This window comes from Dendropsophus ebraccatus, chromosome 14 (assembly GCF_027789765.1).
Source record: "Dendropsophus ebraccatus isolate aDenEbr1 chromosome 14, aDenEbr1.pat, whole genome shotgun sequence".
NCBI lineage: Eukaryota > Metazoa > Chordata > Amphibia > Anura > Hylidae > Dendropsophus > Dendropsophus ebraccatus.
The window spans coordinates 13,443,539-13,461,136 of NC_091467.1; the positions used below are offsets into that span (position 1 = coordinate 13,443,539).

The 17,598-nt window shown below is 45.6% G+C and overlaps 1 protein-coding gene across 1 annotated transcript in view; it reads left to right on the forward strand.

Annotated features, from left to right (window-relative positions):
* ACSS2 (acyl-CoA synthetase short chain family member 2) overlaps nt 1–16,535 on the forward strand; it is a 31,525-nt gene extending 14,990 nt beyond the window's left edge. Inside the window, exons 8-19 of the mRNA XM_069952095.1 lie at nt 237–275; nt 6,597–6,734; nt 7,086–7,256; nt 7,656–7,789; nt 8,999–9,131; nt 9,446–9,502; nt 9,690–9,770; nt 10,347–10,455; nt 10,867–10,935; nt 13,648–13,824; nt 14,150–14,224; nt 16,327–16,535. Of these exons, the coding sequence (XP_069808196.1) occupies nt 237–275; nt 6,597–6,734; nt 7,086–7,256; nt 7,656–7,789; nt 8,999–9,131; nt 9,446–9,502; nt 9,690–9,770; nt 10,347–10,455; nt 10,867–10,935; nt 13,648–13,824; nt 14,150–14,224; nt 16,327–16,454 (1,311 nt within the window). The 3' untranslated portion in view covers nt 16,455–16,535. The remainder of the gene's footprint in view (nt 1–236; nt 276–6,596; nt 6,735–7,085; nt 7,257–7,655; nt 7,790–8,998; nt 9,132–9,445; nt 9,503–9,689; nt 9,771–10,346; nt 10,456–10,866; nt 10,936–13,647; nt 13,825–14,149; nt 14,225–16,326) is intronic.
* The last annotated feature ends 1,063 nt before the right edge of the window (nt 16,536–17,598 follow it).

Sequence of the window (17,598 nt, forward strand, 5' to 3'; positions counted from 1 at the left end):
GGAGAATAAAGTAGGCAGATGTAACATTGAGTCTGGGAAATCTGATGCAGTAATAGTGGTAAAGAATTGGACAGAAGACGCAATTAAAGGATTTCTGGAATGCTCCATTGTATATGTGCCCATTTTGCAAGAAGTACCAACTTCCCCCCCCCCCCCCCCCGGACGCCATGCCAGTGTTTTGTGCTTTCCTTTGTTCTAAGGCTATTGAATATACCATATATCTGGGTTTTTAACAGGGAAACAAGCAGGACAGAACAAAGCGAGCTGTTCCCCAGGTATTTCACCTGTATCTGCAGGCAGCTGTGTGTGTAAATCCTCTCCAGTCCGTCTCACTAACAACACCGTGGCTTCCTGTCTGTCCGTGTGTCCGTCACAGGGTGTGCCATTAACATGCACCGTCTTATGTAGACATAGTCTTCTCTAGTGCTGCATGTTTCACTTGGACTGGGACTACCGTTTTTTAATGAATTATAAAGTACATCAATGTGTGTATGGTATATTATAACTGAAATGTACCTATGACTTAAAGGGGTATTCCAACCTATGTATGTGAATGGAGCAATGATGTGAAAGATTATCCAGAAATGACTCCTCTTATGCATCTCTAATTTTTTTTTTATACACCTTAAGGGTGCGTTCACACCTACAGGATCTGCAGCTGATTTTCTGCAGCAGATTTCAGTTAAATAACTGAACACAGCATCAGATTTGATGCTGTGTTCAGTTATTTAACTGAAATCTGCTGCAGAAAATCAGCTGCAGATCCTGTAGGTGTGAACGCACCATAAAGTGACTCTGTACCCACAATCTGCCCCCCAAACAACTTTCAAACTTGCAGCCCCTGTGTCAAATTGGCGTGGCCTAGAGTGTCTGTGCCATAGGCCTTCGCCGCCTCTCTGTCCCTCCTCCCCGCCCTCTTCATAATTAGGAACGCCTCAGCCAGGATTTCTCCTATTCATCACTTGTCTGAACACTACACTTGTGCCTTAACAATCCAGCACCAGTGCAGTGTTCAGGCAAGTGATGAATTGGCGAAATCCTGCCTCGTGGCCTTCCTAATGGTGGGGAGGAGGGACGGAGAGGTGGTGCAGGCCTAGGACTCAGAGACTCAAGGCCACGCCAATTTGACACAGGTCTGCAAGTTAAAAGTAGTTTTTTAGGGCAATACCTGCCAAATGAACCCCAGGACAGAATTATAGGTGACCTACCATCTACAGTGTATATGTGCTTGAGGGCTACAAAACCTAGAATGCACATGATGGGGTTGTAGTCCTACAGAGGCCTGTGGGGGTGATAGGAGACGGGGGCAGGAAGAAGGCATTACTAGGCAGATTTCAGCAGAGTGAAAACAGGTGGGTGTGTACTCGAGCGCTGTCTGTGTGAACTAGCTGCGTACTAAGGACAGATTGGATCACCTGAATATCCCAATAGTAATACAAACAAAAAACAAAGTAATTGTACCTGTTCCACACATATGATATATAGAATGTGCAATAGACTGTTGAAAAAGCCCTACACTATGGCTGTATAACCAGTACTAACCTCCAGGTACACGTTCTATCCAGGTTGAGGTTTGTTAAGTAATCCACTGCCTGTATCCCCTCTGTGTGAAAAGAAGCTAGCAATCCTCACTCCAGATGGTGGTGTAGTGATTGTTAAAGAGAGTTGCAGTCTGTTTGCTCCAATTGAAATATCCTCTTCACAAGGGACGCGCTCCGGCCGGTAGCACGTGCAACACTTGCAATGTAAAAGTATGTTGCTGGGTAGTGTGACGTCGCATATATCATATGCGCGGAACAGGTACAATTACTTAGATTTCAGCAGAAGCAAGAGCCTTGCCTTTAAAGGGGCTCTCTAGAGAAAGAAAAAAAAATTAAATCAATTGGGGTCAGAAACTTATACATTCTATAAAAAAAAAAAAAACTCCAGTCTTCCAGTACTTATCAGCTGCTGTATGTCCTGCAGGAAGTAGTGTATTCTTTACAGTCTGACACAGTGCTTTCTGCTGCCATCTCTGTCCATGTCAGGAACTGTCCAGAGCAGGAGAGGTTTTCTATGGAGATTTGATACTGCTCTGGACAGTTCCTGACATGGACAGAGGTGGCAGCAGAAAGCACTGTGTCAGACTGGAAAGAATACACCACTTCCTGCATGACATACAGCAGCTGATAAGTACTGGAAGACTGGAGATTTTTAAATCGTAAAGTAAAGTAAATTACAAATCTGTATAACTGTAAGGCATTCAAATTGTCAGGACGAGGAAGTGGAGAATGTAATCGTACAGGGCAGAACTATACATAGCTGTAACATTGCAGGATCACATTTGAGGAAGGCACCAGTACAGGGACGAAACGCGTCGCTCAGATTTATGCGTGTGAATAAACGTCCAGAAATATATCTTCAGTAACCCGATGATTCTTTGCGAGTTCTGTGCCAGGACGTATCATGTGGTTTGATTGTTGGGTCGGAGCAGGATCCTTGTGAATGGCCGGTGGTCACACGTAAAGCTGCATGTGTGGTCTCGACAATGGTTCCACCTTCTGTAAAGATGAACTACCGGTCTGTGTACATTTGCATAGCGGTAGTCTACAAAACGTAAGGGCATAAATAACTTATTGTTTAAATGTTTTTAGGTTAAATTTAAGAATTTTTGGTGACCCTTTTTCAAATTTTTTATTTTCCTATCTATAATATAAAATAATCCTGATATCTTGCAGTTCTCCTTCTCACCACTGGGGCTAAACCTAAGCTGAGACTTCTTGTTGTGTCTATGGTGATAAGAGGAGGCTGCTGTAAAGTGACCTGTACAACATTGCAGCGTCATGTGACACCAGTAGATAGAGGAGACAATAGCAGCTCCCTGTGGAATGACCTCTTCACAGGTCACAGAGCGCACTCAGTAATGTCTCACATTTATATCAAGGGGACAGACTCTGTCTATTGTTGTCTATGTCCATGAGTCTTGCTGTAAAGCATATCACTAAATGCTGTTAAAAACAGCTCAGGCAATATGGCCGCCCCAATAACAGTTCCCTAGTCACAGTTCTTCATTAGTCAGTAAACCATCATGTATGACTGGTGGATATATGTATACTCCGGTCAGGTTGTACATCACAGATCTGTTTTGATATCGGATCAGCCGAGCCCTGGCGGCTCCTGTCACACATCGGCTTTGCATGGCTGCCTGCTGTCTCTGTGCTGTCACCCCGCAGTCTTTATTATGGATGTGATCTGAGGTAATAGACAGTCTTATCCATGGAGTGATTTACCAGGAAGCACACAGAGCAGTATTGGATGACCTCACTGCTTTTTATCATATTCTCAGCTTGTTCTTGACTAAAGGTCATAAATGACAAAAAAATATTTTCCCATTTTACTGTTTACCTCTTTGTTTTCCATATCCCCCTAGAATTAAAGTGAAGCCTGCCTTATAGTAATATTAGCTGTACAGATATTAGATGTTAAATGGCAAAAAATTCTGGTGTAAGAGTTATACAGACTTGTAATTAACTTTTATTTAAAAATCTCCAGTCTCCCAGTACTAATCAGCTGCTGTATGTCCTGCATGAAGTGGTGTATTCTCTCCAGTCTGACACAGTGCTCTCTGCTGCCACCTCTGTCCATGTCAGGAACTGTCCCAGAGCAGTAGTAAATCCCCCATAGAGAACCTCTCCTGCTCTGGGACTGTTCCTGACATGGACAGATGTGGCAGCAGAGAGCACTGTGTCAGACTGGAGAGAATACACCACTTCCTGCAGGACATACAGCAGCTGATAAGTATTGGAAGACTTGAGTAGGGCTGGGTGACTAATCAAATGGAGGAGGCCGCAGAGACAGCTGGGTTTGGGTGACTGGGGCAGAGGTGGTAGTGTTGTTGCTGCTCCCTGGAGCTGTACAACTCCAGCAACTGCAGTGAAGCTATCGCCCTATCCTGCAGTCCCTCATCCTCCACAGACCGGGGACCTCCGTGTGCAGCCGGGAGCAGAACTTGTGTGCCCGGGGAGAGAGTGGGAGGAGGATATACCGGTTGTGTGCCTGAGCGGAGTGGGAAGGGGAGGAGGGTATACCGGGTATGTGCCCCCCTGCCCCAGTCACCAGTTGCCGCCTCTTCTTTGTGATGCCCTGCCAGAGGTATCTTCGAGGTTTCATGGGGCCCCATGCAGTTGTTTGCTATGGGGCCCCATGACTCCTAGCTAGGCCCCTGGTGGCGATTATGGCATCCAGGCCAGTCTGTACAGCCGGGGACATGGGACACACTCTATGGCGTCCGGTAAACACAATGTGGTGTGACATCAGAGCAGGTAATCCCCAGAGACAGCGCGCACAGCTCTGCTACATGTTACTGTATGAGTGATGCAATAAAACTGCTGTCTACTACAAATTCCAGCCTGCAGAGCAACAGGATAGTAACTGCTATAAGCAGTGCCAGCTAGAGAGAGAGGGCCCCCATAGACAGTGCCAGTTTGGGAGAAGACCCCCAAAGACAGTGCCAGTCAGAGAGGAGACCCCCATAGACAGTGACAGTCAGAGAGGAGACCCCCATAGACAGTGCCAGCCTGAGAGGAGACCCTCCATAGACAGTGGCAGCCTGAGAGAGGACCCCCCATAGACAGTGGCAGCCTGAGAGGACCCCCCATAGACAGTGGCAGCCTGAGAGGACCCCCCATAGACAGTGGCAGCCTGAGAGGACCCCCCATAGACAGTGGCAGCCTGAGAGGACCCCCCATAGACAGTGGCAGCCTGAGAGGACCCCCCATAGACAGTGGCAGCCTGAGAGGACCCCCCATAGACAGTGGCAGCCTGAGAGGTCCCCCCATAGACAGTGGCAGCCTGAGAGGACCCCCCATAGACAGTGGCAGCCTGAGAGAGGACCCCCCATAGACAGTGGCAGCCTGAGAGAGGACCCCCCATAGACAGTGGCAGCCTGAGAGAGGACCCCCCATAGACAGTGGCAGCCTGAGAGAGGACCCCCCATAGACAGTGGCAGCCTGAGAGAGGACCCCCCATAGACAGTGGCAGCCTGAGAGAGGACCCCCCATAGACAGTGGCAGCCTGAGAGAGGACCCCCCATAGACAGTGGCAGCCTGAGAGAGGACCCCCCATAGACAGTGGCAGCCTGAGAGAGGACCCCCCATAGACAGTGGCAGCCTGAGAGAGGACCCCCCATAGACAGTGGCAGCCTGAGAGAGGACCCCCCATAGACAGTGGCAGCCTGAGAGAGGACCCCCCATAGACAGTGGCAGCCTGAGAGAGGAGACCCCCCCCCCCCCATAGACAGTGGCAGTCAGAGAGAGGAGACCCCCCCCCCCCCATAGACAGTGCCAGTCAGAGAGAGGAGACCCCCCCCCCATAGACAGTGCCAGTCAGAGAGAGGAGACCCCCCCCCCCCCCATAGACAGTGCCAGTCAGAGAGAGGAGACCCCCCCCCCATAGACAGTGCCAGTCAGAGAGAGGAGACCCCCCCCATAGACAGTGCCAGTCAGAGAGAGGAGACCCCCCCCATAGACAGTGCCAGTCAGAGAGAGGAGACCCCCCCCCCCATAGACAGTGCCAGTCAGAGAGAGGAGACCCCCCCCCCATAGACAGTGCCAGTCAGAGAGAGGAGACCCCCCCCCCCCCCCATAGACAGTGCCAGTCAGAGAGAGGAGACCCCCCCCCCCCCCCATAGACAGTGCCAGTCAGAGAGAGGAGACCCCCCCCATAGACAGTGCCAGTCAGAGAGAGGAGACCCCCCCCCCCCCCCATAGACAGTGCCAGTCAGAGAGAGGAGACCCCCCCCATAGACAGTGCCAGTCAGAGAAAGGAGACCCCCCCCCCATAGACAGTGCCAGTCAGAGAGAGGAGACCCCCATAAACTGTTCCAGCTGGAGAAGAGACCCTCATGGACAATGCCAGTCAGAGAGAGGACCCTCAAAGAAAGTGATAGGCAGAGAAAGGACCCCCCATAATCTGTGCCAGCTAGAGTGAGAGAGCCCCATACACTTCTAGATTTAAATCGAGAATGTAAAAAAAAATAACACCAAAATGACAAAAACTCAGCCTTACGGACAACCCCATCATAGTATGTCCTTACACTGATAAACATTAGGTGCGGTGTTGTGCAATAGAAGTTGACATATAGTACTAATCCTATAGGGGGCACAATTTGTCTATGCACCCTTCCGTTTTCCTGGTCAGGGGGAGGAGGCGGTAGCAGCACTCTGTTTATATGCTCTTAAACATGGAGGAGCACTACTACACCCTGTGAGCACTGCTATTACACCCACTCCATGGCCTTGATAAGGAACAGTTTTCCTTCCTGCACCTGCTGAGCACTATGGGGGAGATTTATCAAACATGGTGTAAAGTGAAACAGGCCCAGTTGCCCCTAGCAACCAATCAGATTCCACCTTTTATTCCTCACAGACTCTTTGGAAAATGAAAAGTGGAATCTGATTGGTTGCTAGGGGCAACTGAGCCAGTTTCACTTTACACCATGTTGATAAATCTCCCCCAATGTGTGTCATGTAGCACGGATCACGCTGTATTAATGGCGGTACAAGCTGATATTATTCCTTTATAGGTTTTGTATGTTAAAGGTGATGTGTTTTATTCAGACTTCATGGAATCCATCTGTGGACTTGTGGTGGCATGACCTCGTGAAGGATGCCAGCACGGAGTGTGAGCCGGAGTGGTGCGACGCTGAAGATGAGCTCTTCATTCTATATACCAGTGGGTCTACTGGCAAGCCCAAGGTGACTACATATACCCAGGGTGACAAAGGGGTCATTGACATGTGTCCCTGTCATTTAAAAAAAAAAAACAAATAAAAAAAAACCTTTGGACTTGGTCTGGTTCCTCAGCTAGAACGAGCAGGGAGTGGTGCTCGGCTAAGAGGCTTAATATAGTCTCCTGCAGCAAGACAGAGAGAGAAGAGCTTAGCGCTTCTTCCTGATCATCCTAACAGTTAGTGGGGATTTGAGCGCCCAGACCCCAGCTCATTACAACTCTTGAAAGTTTTGTGATTTCAAAAGTTTTTTTTTTTTAATGTTAAAACGATGTTTGTGTGCTAGGATGGAATAATTCCCATTTTCTGCTCTTCACAGGGAGTTGTTCATTCGGTAGGAGGATACATGATCTTCACTGCCACCACATTCAAGTATGTGTTTGATTACCATCATGATGATATATACTGGTGTACTGCGGACATCGGATGGATTACCGGGCACTCCTACCTCACCTATGGACCTCTGGCCAATGGGGCAACCAGCGTATTGGTAAGTTAAAGGAATACTCCTGCAGCTCTCTGCTGCCACCTCTGTCCATGTCAGGAACTGTCCAGAGAAGGTTTTCCATGGGGATTTGCTTCTGCTCTAGACAGTTCTGACATGCACAGAGGTGGCAGCGGAGAGCACTGTGTCAGACTGGGGAGAATACACCACTTCTTGCAGGACATACAGCAGCTGATAAGTACTGGAAGAGATTTAATAGAAATAATTTACAAATGTGCACAACTTTATGACACCAATAGATGTGCAAACATATTTTTTTCCCTCCGGAGTACCCCTTTAATTCTTCAGACAGCATACTGCCTCTTGTTAAATGGCACACAAAGGTTAAGTTTTGCAGCTTCTGCTAATTTCCTCTTAACCTGATTATTTCCATTCATTTCCCAGTTTGAAGGCCTTCCTATATACCCAGACATATCCCGTATGTGGCAGATTATTGATAAGTACAATGTAAGCAAATTCTACACCGCACCAACAGCAATCCGCCTGCTGATGAAGTACGGAGAGGAGCCTGTTAAAAGGTACGACACCAGCAGAGTCACCATTTTATCTCAGTGATACTGTAGTAGTCTAGTTTAGTAAGCATGGAAGGAAGGTCGGTCAGTTATTCTGCCCTTTGTTGGGTATGCGTCTCCTGTTTACACAGGGTGATGTATGGCCAATAATGATAATGGCCGCACAAAAGATGCGATCAGCTGAGGGATCATGATCACTGGCCTTTTTAATATGGGCCGATGATTGGAAACAAGTCCTCCAAGGAATGTTTATTCAGCTGATGATCGGACCATAATAAAGTGCCTTAAAGGGGTACTCCGGGCTATGTGTATTTTGAGTGTACATACATGGGTCCCGGATTGCGCTGCCCCGTTCTCCTGTGCGGCTGCCGCTTCCTGGCCTGAGCTGCGGCTTGAGACGTGTCGTTTTAAGGCAGCTCAACCATTCAGCGGCCAAGGCGGGACTCCGCTACGACTGCTGAATGGCTGAGCGGCCTTGAGACGTCACCTCTCATGCCGCAGCTCAGACCAGGAAGCAGCAGCCGCACAGGAGAACGGGGCGGCGCGATCCGGGACCCGGCAATGGGACCGGGGAGGTAAGTGACCAGCAGCTTCTATATCCACCCCCTCCCCGGCCGTACACTTAAAATACACATAGCACGGAGTACCCCTTTAACTGATGACCTGAAAGCTTTACTTTAAGAACCTACAAATCCATAGGGCTGTTTCCCAGTGCTTCACATATTTTAAAACATGGACATTTTTTATTACACTGGCGGCGCGCTGCGGTGATCCCTGTCCATTTTCTCAAAATGCCAACTGGTTCCTGCGTACAATCAAGCTTGATTGTAATGGAGGCGCATCACAGAGGGGATAGCATTACACGGAGGGGCGCCGCCAGTGCCTAGAGCCAACCACTGCACAAGAAGGAAACTGCACCTAGTGCGGGAATCACGCAATGGACTGCAGCACTGATGGGGTCATGCTTACGGCGGGAGTGACTTGAGAAGTAATCCTGGAGTTCCCCTTTTATGACCCGGACCGATTGCCAGAACAACTGCAAGAGAGACAATCCATCTCTGTCGTGTGGCACAGATTGCTTAGCACATATGCGGCTGTGCCCATTTAGCTGTAAGATACATCCGTCATTCCACCCCATCTTTGTCTTATCCAAGTCCACTAATGCACCCGACACTGCAGCGGCCATATAACACGTATGCATCTCCTTTTTGGCAGGTATAGCAGAAAATCCCTGAAGATTTTGGGAACAGTCGGAGAACCGATTAACCCTGAAGCTTGGCTCTGGTATTACAATGTGGTAGGGGAGAAGAGATGCCCAATTGTTGATACATTTTGGCAGACAGAAACGGTGAGAAATGGCGCTTGAGTGTCTAGTGTGGATGGGCACTGAATAATATAGAGGGGGTATTGCACTGGGGGAGGGGGTATTGCACTGGGGGAGGGGGTATTGCACTGGGGGAAGGGGTATTGCACTGGGGGAAGGGGTATTGCACTGGGGGAAGGGGTATTGCACTGGGGGAAGGGGTATTGCACTGGGGGAAGGGGTATTGCACTGGGGGAAGGGGTATTGCACTGGGGGAAGGGGTATTGCACTGGTGGAGGGGGTATTGCACTGGGGGAGGGTATTGCATTGCAAACATTTTTTATGTACTTTTTTTGCAGGGAGGTCATGTGTTAACTCCGCTTCCAGGTGCTACACCAACCAAGCCGGGCTCAGCAGTAAGTGAAGCACTGTGTTATATACAGGCAGAAACCTGTGTGGTGCTGGTCCTGGTTGAGCGAATGTCCTGATAATATCAGGAAGTTTTTGCAATCTTGGTCCATTAGAAACCCTTTATTTATCATTGAATGTTCTCAGCTTATGCACAGCCTGTGTTAATTGTCCTTTTTCTCATCTATTTATTAGACTTTTCCATTTTTTGGAGTAGTTCCTGCCATTTTGAATGAGTCCGGGGAGGAACTTGAAGGTGAAGCTGAAGGTTATCTGGTAAGTAAAAGGTTCATTCTGTTGTCCCGAATCCAGTCTCATGGGGAGCCTTATACTGACAGCACCATCCCTCCTATATAGCAGTCTGCGGACAAAGCTTTTGGATACAATGCAAAGCCATGCTGGCATACCTGCCATAGAGGAGAGCCATTGTGAGCCTAGCACTAAGCTGCTGCTTGATTTATATTGTTATTATAAGGCTGGGTTCACAACCCGTTTTGCTGAATTAATGGAAAAAAAAACTGATGAAAAAAAATGGATGAAAAAAAAACTGATGCAGTTGTGTGCATCTGTTTGGATCTGTTTTTCCATTGACTTACATTATTAAAAAAAGATTCAAAACCTTCGCGTACACAAATGTGGTTGACCATGTTTTAAAGTACGCTTTAAAAGGATTTTTTTTTTTTATAATGAAAGTCAATGGAGAAACGGATCCAAATGGACCCTACCTTATTCTACAGCAACCACTAGGAGTAGCCCGCTGCATAGAGATTTTCAGAGATATACAGTATTTTCTGGTGTATATTTATCTGATAAGATATATTACAACATTTTTTTTTTGTTGTTTCTCTCTAGGTATTTAAACAACCCTGGCCTGCACTCATGCGCACTGTCTACAGGAATCATGAACGCTTTGAGACGACCTACTTCAAGAAGTTCCCTGGATACTATGTGACAGGAGATGGCAAGTATTATACTTCTCTATTGTGCATCCTGTATCATCTCCTAATGGCTTTCAAGAACTCTGATCTTGTGAATACTATTCCTGACCCATACAGCACATAAGAGGGTTATCCAGGCTTAGAAAAACATGGCCGCTTTCTGGGTGTGGGGTTTTGCAGCACGGCGCCATTGAAGTGAATGGAGCTGACTTTTAATACCCATACAACGTGAGGACTGGGGTGGCACTGTTTTTGCAAGAAAAGTAGCTTTATCTAATTTTGGATAACCCCTTTAATAAATTGCTGACTATTGTTCAGTGCTGAAATCGGGGTCACTGTCACTGTTTTGTGCAGCTCTCATATAAGGTAACATAACCCGGGTGATAGTCTCTTTAATGCCCAACAATTCTTTTTTTTTTTTTTTTTTTTTTCAGGCTGTAGAAGAGACAAGGACGGTTATTATTGGATTACTGGGAGAATCGATGACATGCTGAATGTGTCCGGTGAGATCATCTGTTTTTAATTGCAAAAAAAGACCAGAGCCGTGGAGACTTCTGCCAGATTCCTGCTCCACACTGATGAGGGGCAACACCCCGAAACAGCTGTATGTGGATGGTTACCTGGCCTTGGCTTTTCCCTTGTCATTACATTGACTTATGGTGCGTTTACACGTAACGATTATCGTACAAATTTGCGCGATAACTATCAAATTCGAACGATAATCGTACGTGTAAACGCAGCTAATGATCAAACAAATAATTTGCAGATCGTTCCGTGTAAACAGTCGTTCGCCGATTAAACCAATGTGTGAGATAAGCTTAAAGTGTCACTGTCGTGAATTTTTTTTTTGCAGAAATCAATAGTCCAGGCGATTTTAAGAAACTTTGTAATTGGGTTTATTATCCGAAAAATGCATTTTTATCATGAAAAAGCAGTTTGAAGCTCTCCCCCCTGTCTTCATTGTTCTCCTATGGAGAGAGCTAAAGAAAAGACCAAAACAGGACAACAAAGAGTTAATCTACAAATCCCTCACCCGTTATCTGTTCTGACCATCACCAGTGACCTGTCTGAGCTCAGATTACAGCTGTCACCCAGCTCCATGCCTGTAATCCTCTGTTATCTGCTTTCTGCTGCCGGCTAACTCCCTCCTCCCCCCTCCCCTCTCCCTAGAGCAGACAGGGTACGTCTCCTGCAACAAGTCACAATTTTCAGATTTTTCAGAGTGGATGAAAAAGAGGAAAGAGGGGGGGACCTGGGAAAAGGCTTTTTACATACAGATAATGGCAGATTTGGCTAATAAACCCAATTACAAAGTTTCTTAAAATCGCCTGGACTATTGATTTCTGCAAAAAAAAAAATACGACAGTGACTCTTTAAGCGATCGCAAAACGATTTTCCGTACGATATAATGTACTGTCTAAACGCTGATCGTTATGAAAAAAAAAAAATCGCTTCCCCGACATCGTTAATCATACGATCGGGCCAATTATCGTTTCGTGTAAACGCACCTTTATAGGGCCACTTAATATGGTGGTTTTGGTGGTTTCCTTCCAGGAGCCCCCCCTTGGCTGGGTCCTTTCCAGAGGGATATCTAGCTAGTCCTGTGTTTCGAGACTCTTAAATGAGGCTCCATGGGCTTTTTTTTTTGCATATTTATGTTTCCCAGGGGGCAATGCACCTAGTATATCACTGCATTGAGCGCTTTAACCAGAAGCCGTCAGTGTTATCATTTGGCTGGTCTCCCTGAGATCAGTGATCTGTTTCTCATCTGTTTTATAGTAATAACCATACTAAGGCTGGGTTCGCAATGCGTTTTTTTTTCTGGAGTCCGTATTATGTATCAATTTTTAAATGGTAACTTTTAACATAAAGAAAAGCATCAACCATGGTTTTGAGTACGCTTAAAAAAAAAAAAAAATTCCGGACTAATTTCTTTTTTTTCTGCGCTTTTTTTTTTCCCTCCTCATGTTTAAAAGGCCATAGCGCTTACATTTTTTCACCTACAGACCCACATGAGCCCTTATTTTTTGCGCCACTTATTGTACTTTGCAATATTAGGCTTTAATTTTTGCATAAAGTAGGCTGCGAAACCAGAAAAAAATTAAATGTGGTTGGATGGATACCTTCTCGCCACAGGTTTCGCGTTGGGAAAAAGTTGTTATGAAAATTGGGAGGTATGAAACTTTCTATTTTAGGGAGAGGAAGGTTTGGCAATCTCTGGTTAAAGGCTGGCAGTTATGGCTAAAAGATGGCTAATGAATTTGGGGGTGAATTTCTCTTTAAGCTATCTATGTATGTATGTATGTATGTATTTATTTATTTATTTATTTATTTTTTCTTGGCCCATCTCTGATGATTTGGGGGGGGGGGATGGGGTTTGGCTTGAGGTGGGAGGTAGGGTGGGTAAGTAGGGGTTAATGATTTGAATATTATAAATTTATTTGTGGGTTGAGTCCCAAGGGGAAAACTGTACTTGGGTTTATTTTTTGATTGATATAATAAAAATTTTCGAAATTAAAAAAAAAAAAAAAGTTGTTACAATTACAACGATATGTAACATGTATAACTTTTATATTATGTGATTGCTTTTAAAAAATTAAAACCTTTTAAAAAAAATTAATGTTCCTTTAAAACCGCTCCATTCCCAGGCTTATAGCGCTTTTATCCTTTGGTCTATGGGGCTGTGTGAGGTGTCATTTTTTGCGCCATGATCGTACTTCCTATCGGTATCTTGATTGCTCATATGCAACTTTTTGATGGCTTTTTATTACAATTTTCCTGGATTTGATGCGACCAAAAATGCGCAATTTTGCACCTTGGAATTTGTTTGCACTTACGCCGTTTACCATGCGAGATCAGGAATGTGATAATTTAATAGTTCGGGCGACTACGCGTGCGGCGATAGCAAACATGTTTGTTTATTTTTTATTTATAAAATGGAGAAAGGGGGGCGATCTGTTTTATGAAAAAAAAAATGCAAAAGCGGATGTAGTTGTATACCAACCGTTATGATCCCTTTTCTATTGACTTGTATAATAAAAAAAAAGCATCAATACGGATCCGTATACACAGAAACGTGGTTAATCGGGTTTTACTGTAAATTCAAATGAAACTATCGCAAAATCGTGATTGTGAACCAAGCTCCATACTACTCGTGTTTCTATGTATGAATCAATGTTAGTGATTGATAGTCGGCTCTCTCCCTCCATACATAGGTCACTTGCTGAGCACAGCAGAGGTGGAGTCCGCACTTGTGGAGCACTCTTCAGTAGCCGAGGCCGCCGCTGTAAGCCATCCGCACCCAGTGAAGGGGGAATGTCTGTATTGTTTCGTCACCCTACGTGATGGACAGGAGTTCACTACAGCGCTAACTGATCAACTCAAGAAACTAGGTGACTGTTTTTCCTACATGATGGCCTATCGTATTATTTATGCCAGGGATGGGGAACCTTCGACCTTCCAGCTGTTGCACAACTACAGTTCCCATCATGCCTGGACAGCCTTTGGCTGTCCAGGCATGATGGGAACTGTAGTTGTGCAACAGCTGGAGAGCCATGGTTCCCATCCCTGGTTTATGTCATTTCCATCATGAGAATCCTATCTATTGTCTGTAAGCTCAACACTAATCATGGAGATGTTATACAGTACATATGTGTAGTGTATTCTATATCCCATCATTGCACACTTAGTTATGTTTTACTATATTGATTTTTATAGTAAGAGAAAAGATTGGACCAATTGCCACTCCGGATTATATCCAGAACGCCCCTGGACTGCCTAAAACACGCTCAGGTGAGAAAGTGTGCATTTTTTGTTTTATAGATTTAGCTAACTGGATATTTTATTTTAAAAAAATTCACTTTGATGCCCTTGGCTCCTCTGGTATATATACATGTACAATAAAATTGTAAAGGGGTACTCCAGCAGTAAAAAAAAAAAAATGTTTTCAATTCAACAGGTGTCAGAAAGTTATACAGGTTTGTAATTTACTTCTATTTAAAATTCTAGTACTTATCAGCTGCTGTATGTCCTGCAGGAAGTGGTGTATTCTTTCCAATTTGACACAGTGCTCTCAGCAGCTTCTAAATACTGGAAGACTTAAGATTTTTAAATCTTACAGATCTGTATAACTTTCTGACATCAATTGATTGGAAAACATTTTTTTTTCACTGCTTTAAAGCGACTCTGTACCCACAATCTGACCCCCCCAAACCACTTGTACCTTCGGATAGCTGCTTTTAATCCAAGATCTGTCATTGGGTCCGTTCGTCAGATGATGCAGTTATTGTCCAAAAAAACAACTTTTAAAATTACAGCCCGTGCCCTACGGGCGTATTTGTGCCCTAGAAGCCCCCTGGGGTTAGGGTTATTCCCCCTGGGGGACTTCTAGTATAAGTGCTTTGATCTCTCATTGAGATCTCTGCAGCATAGATATGCTGCAGAGATCCATGAGATAGGCACTCGTTTACTTCCGGCTGCTGCAGCCAGAAGTAAACGAGTGCCGAGTCGGGAACGGCGCCATCTTGGAGCGGTCCCCGGCCGGCTTCAGTTACGGAGATCGCTCCTCCGGGATAATATCCCGGAGGAGCGATCTCCCCACTAGACACCAGGGATGACGCTGCGTCCGGTAATCGGATGCAGCTGTCATGTTTGACAGCTGCATCTGATTACTGTATTAGCGGGCACGGCGATCGGACCGTGCCCACTAATACCAGCGGTCCCGGGCTACAAGTGGCACCCGGGACCGCCGCGGTTCAGAGCGGGGTCGCCGCGCGGCCCCGCTCTGAACTCCCTTACCGGCATCAGGGCGTAAATTTACGCCTGATGTCGTTAAGGGGTTAAAGCGTAACTGTCATTTCAGGGTCATTTTTCTGAAAACATTAAATATCAACAGTACAAGCGATTTTAAGAAACTCTGTAATAGGTTTTATGTACTAAAAGAGTTTCCTTCTGTAGTGAAAAAGCAATCTCCCAGCCTCCCCCCTCACATCAAATGAAGCAGGATTTCTGTCTCCATTATGTGTATATGGAGAGGGGAGGGGCTGTTAGGAGTGACTGAGCACGGAGGATTCCTGCACAGCACAACACCCTGCAATCTTCTCTCAGTAAGTTCATAGATAAGCACTGACCTTTCTGACACCTGAATCCTGAGGTTTAGGTGCCCAGAGAGTCTACAAACAGCTGACCTTCATGTCACCTCTTCCTGCTCCCTCATCTCCCTCAGCCCCTCCCCCTTCATAGGCTTACAATGGAGAGAGCAGAGCCCGTCTTCACTGGCTTCTCTGTAATGAAGACGTGTTTGCCTGATAATGCACAGATAAGAAGTCAGGGGGGGAGGCTGGGAGATTGTTTCTTGAGTACAGAAGGAGGCTTTTTTGGCGATAAAACCTATTACAGAGTTTCTTACAATCGCTTATACTACTGATTTCTGCAATAAAAAAAAACATGACAGTTACGCTTTAACAATCCAACCCATGTGCCGGGCTGACACAGGTGGGGAATAGGAGGCAATCTGCCTGGAGCATTCCTAATGATGAGGAGGGCGGGGAGGAGGGACGGAGAGGTTGTGCCAGCCTAATGCATACACAATCTAGGCCACCAGTTTAAAAGTAGTTTTTTAGGACAATAACTGCATCACCTGCCAAACGGACCCCAGGACAGATCTTGGATTAAAAGCAGCTATCCGAAGGTACAAGTGGTTTGGGGGGGTCAGATTGTGGGTACAGAGTCACTTTAAGTCTTTAGGAATGGATACAAAGCATTAGAAAAAGTGCAATTCTTCATCCTACATCATCACACATTTTTGAAACCTGAAAACCCCTTTACTGTCCAGTGTTCTTCATGTTGCCAACCAGTTTTTTTTTCTTCTTGCTTTTCTTTGCTCTTTTGTACAGGTAAAATAATGAGAAGGGTGTTAAGAAAAATTGCCAAAAATGACCGAGAACTGGGAGACATTTCGACTCTTGCGGACACCACAGTCATAGAGCAACTTTTTGAAAACCGGTGTAAAACCATTCACTAGGACAGAAGGGTCAATGAATGGGGAACGTAATGTTAACAGTCTCCCGGATGTCGCAGCCATATCATCACTTGGTGTCCATAAGGGATGTTGTGTGTATATTTTGTGAGGATTGAGTCTTGTGTCTTTTTTTTTTTATATATAAATGCGAAGATGTTCTGTGGTTTCTTGACCACAATCTGGAAAATCCAAGGTTGATGTACTGCACTAGTCCATAATGCATCAGAATGGGTGTTGTAAACTGATACTATGTAATACTATACTGTATACTAATACTATGTAATAAGCTATGGAAAAATCATAGATATAAATCTAAAGGGAAGCTGTCATTTATAGTAAATACTTATATTGCAGGGGTGGGGAAGCTTTGGCTCTCCAGCTTTTTGCAAAATTACAATTCCCATCATGCCTTGACAGCCAAAGCCAAGCTTTAGCTGTCCAGGCATGATGGGAATTGTAGTTTTGCAACAGCTGGAGGGCTGAAGGTTCTCCACCCCTGTTGTTTCCAATTGTTCTCTATTACTCCTCCTGGCAAAGAATGGATTGGTCAACATGTATATTTTACCCTTTCTCTTTTCAGTAGGGTAAATCTGTACACCATCTAAAGGCTTCTATACACATTAGTAAAAATTTGGCTGAACCCCCAGTGGGACTGGCTGACATTTGATGTACGTGGTGGTGGGGTCTAGAATCTCCCCTGAGAGATTACATGAGAAAGGTTGGGTATATTGAATAATAACTGCCTGACTCTCTAGTTCTCAGGGAGGTAAACCATCACCATGGGAATCTGGCAGTGGCACCTACCCTCTCCCCATTCAGCACACAAGGCCTCTCAGCCATGCTGAGTTTTCACATGTATGGGGTGAATGAGAGAGCTATTGAAGGTGTCTGGGCCCTTAAAGGGAATCTCATTGTGCTGCCTTAAATGGGGTCAGTATAAACTAATGATATAAATGCTGAACAGAGCAGTGTATTACTTGTATCATTCTGTTCAGCTGGTCTCCTAATATGCAGGAGAATAGGATTTTTGCCACACCCCTCCCCCTGCTGATTGACAGGTGACTGCCTATACACAGCATGGATAGATAACTGCCAATCAGCAGCTGGTGGGCAGACTTTTCTGCTTCTCATGAATATCCAGGACTAC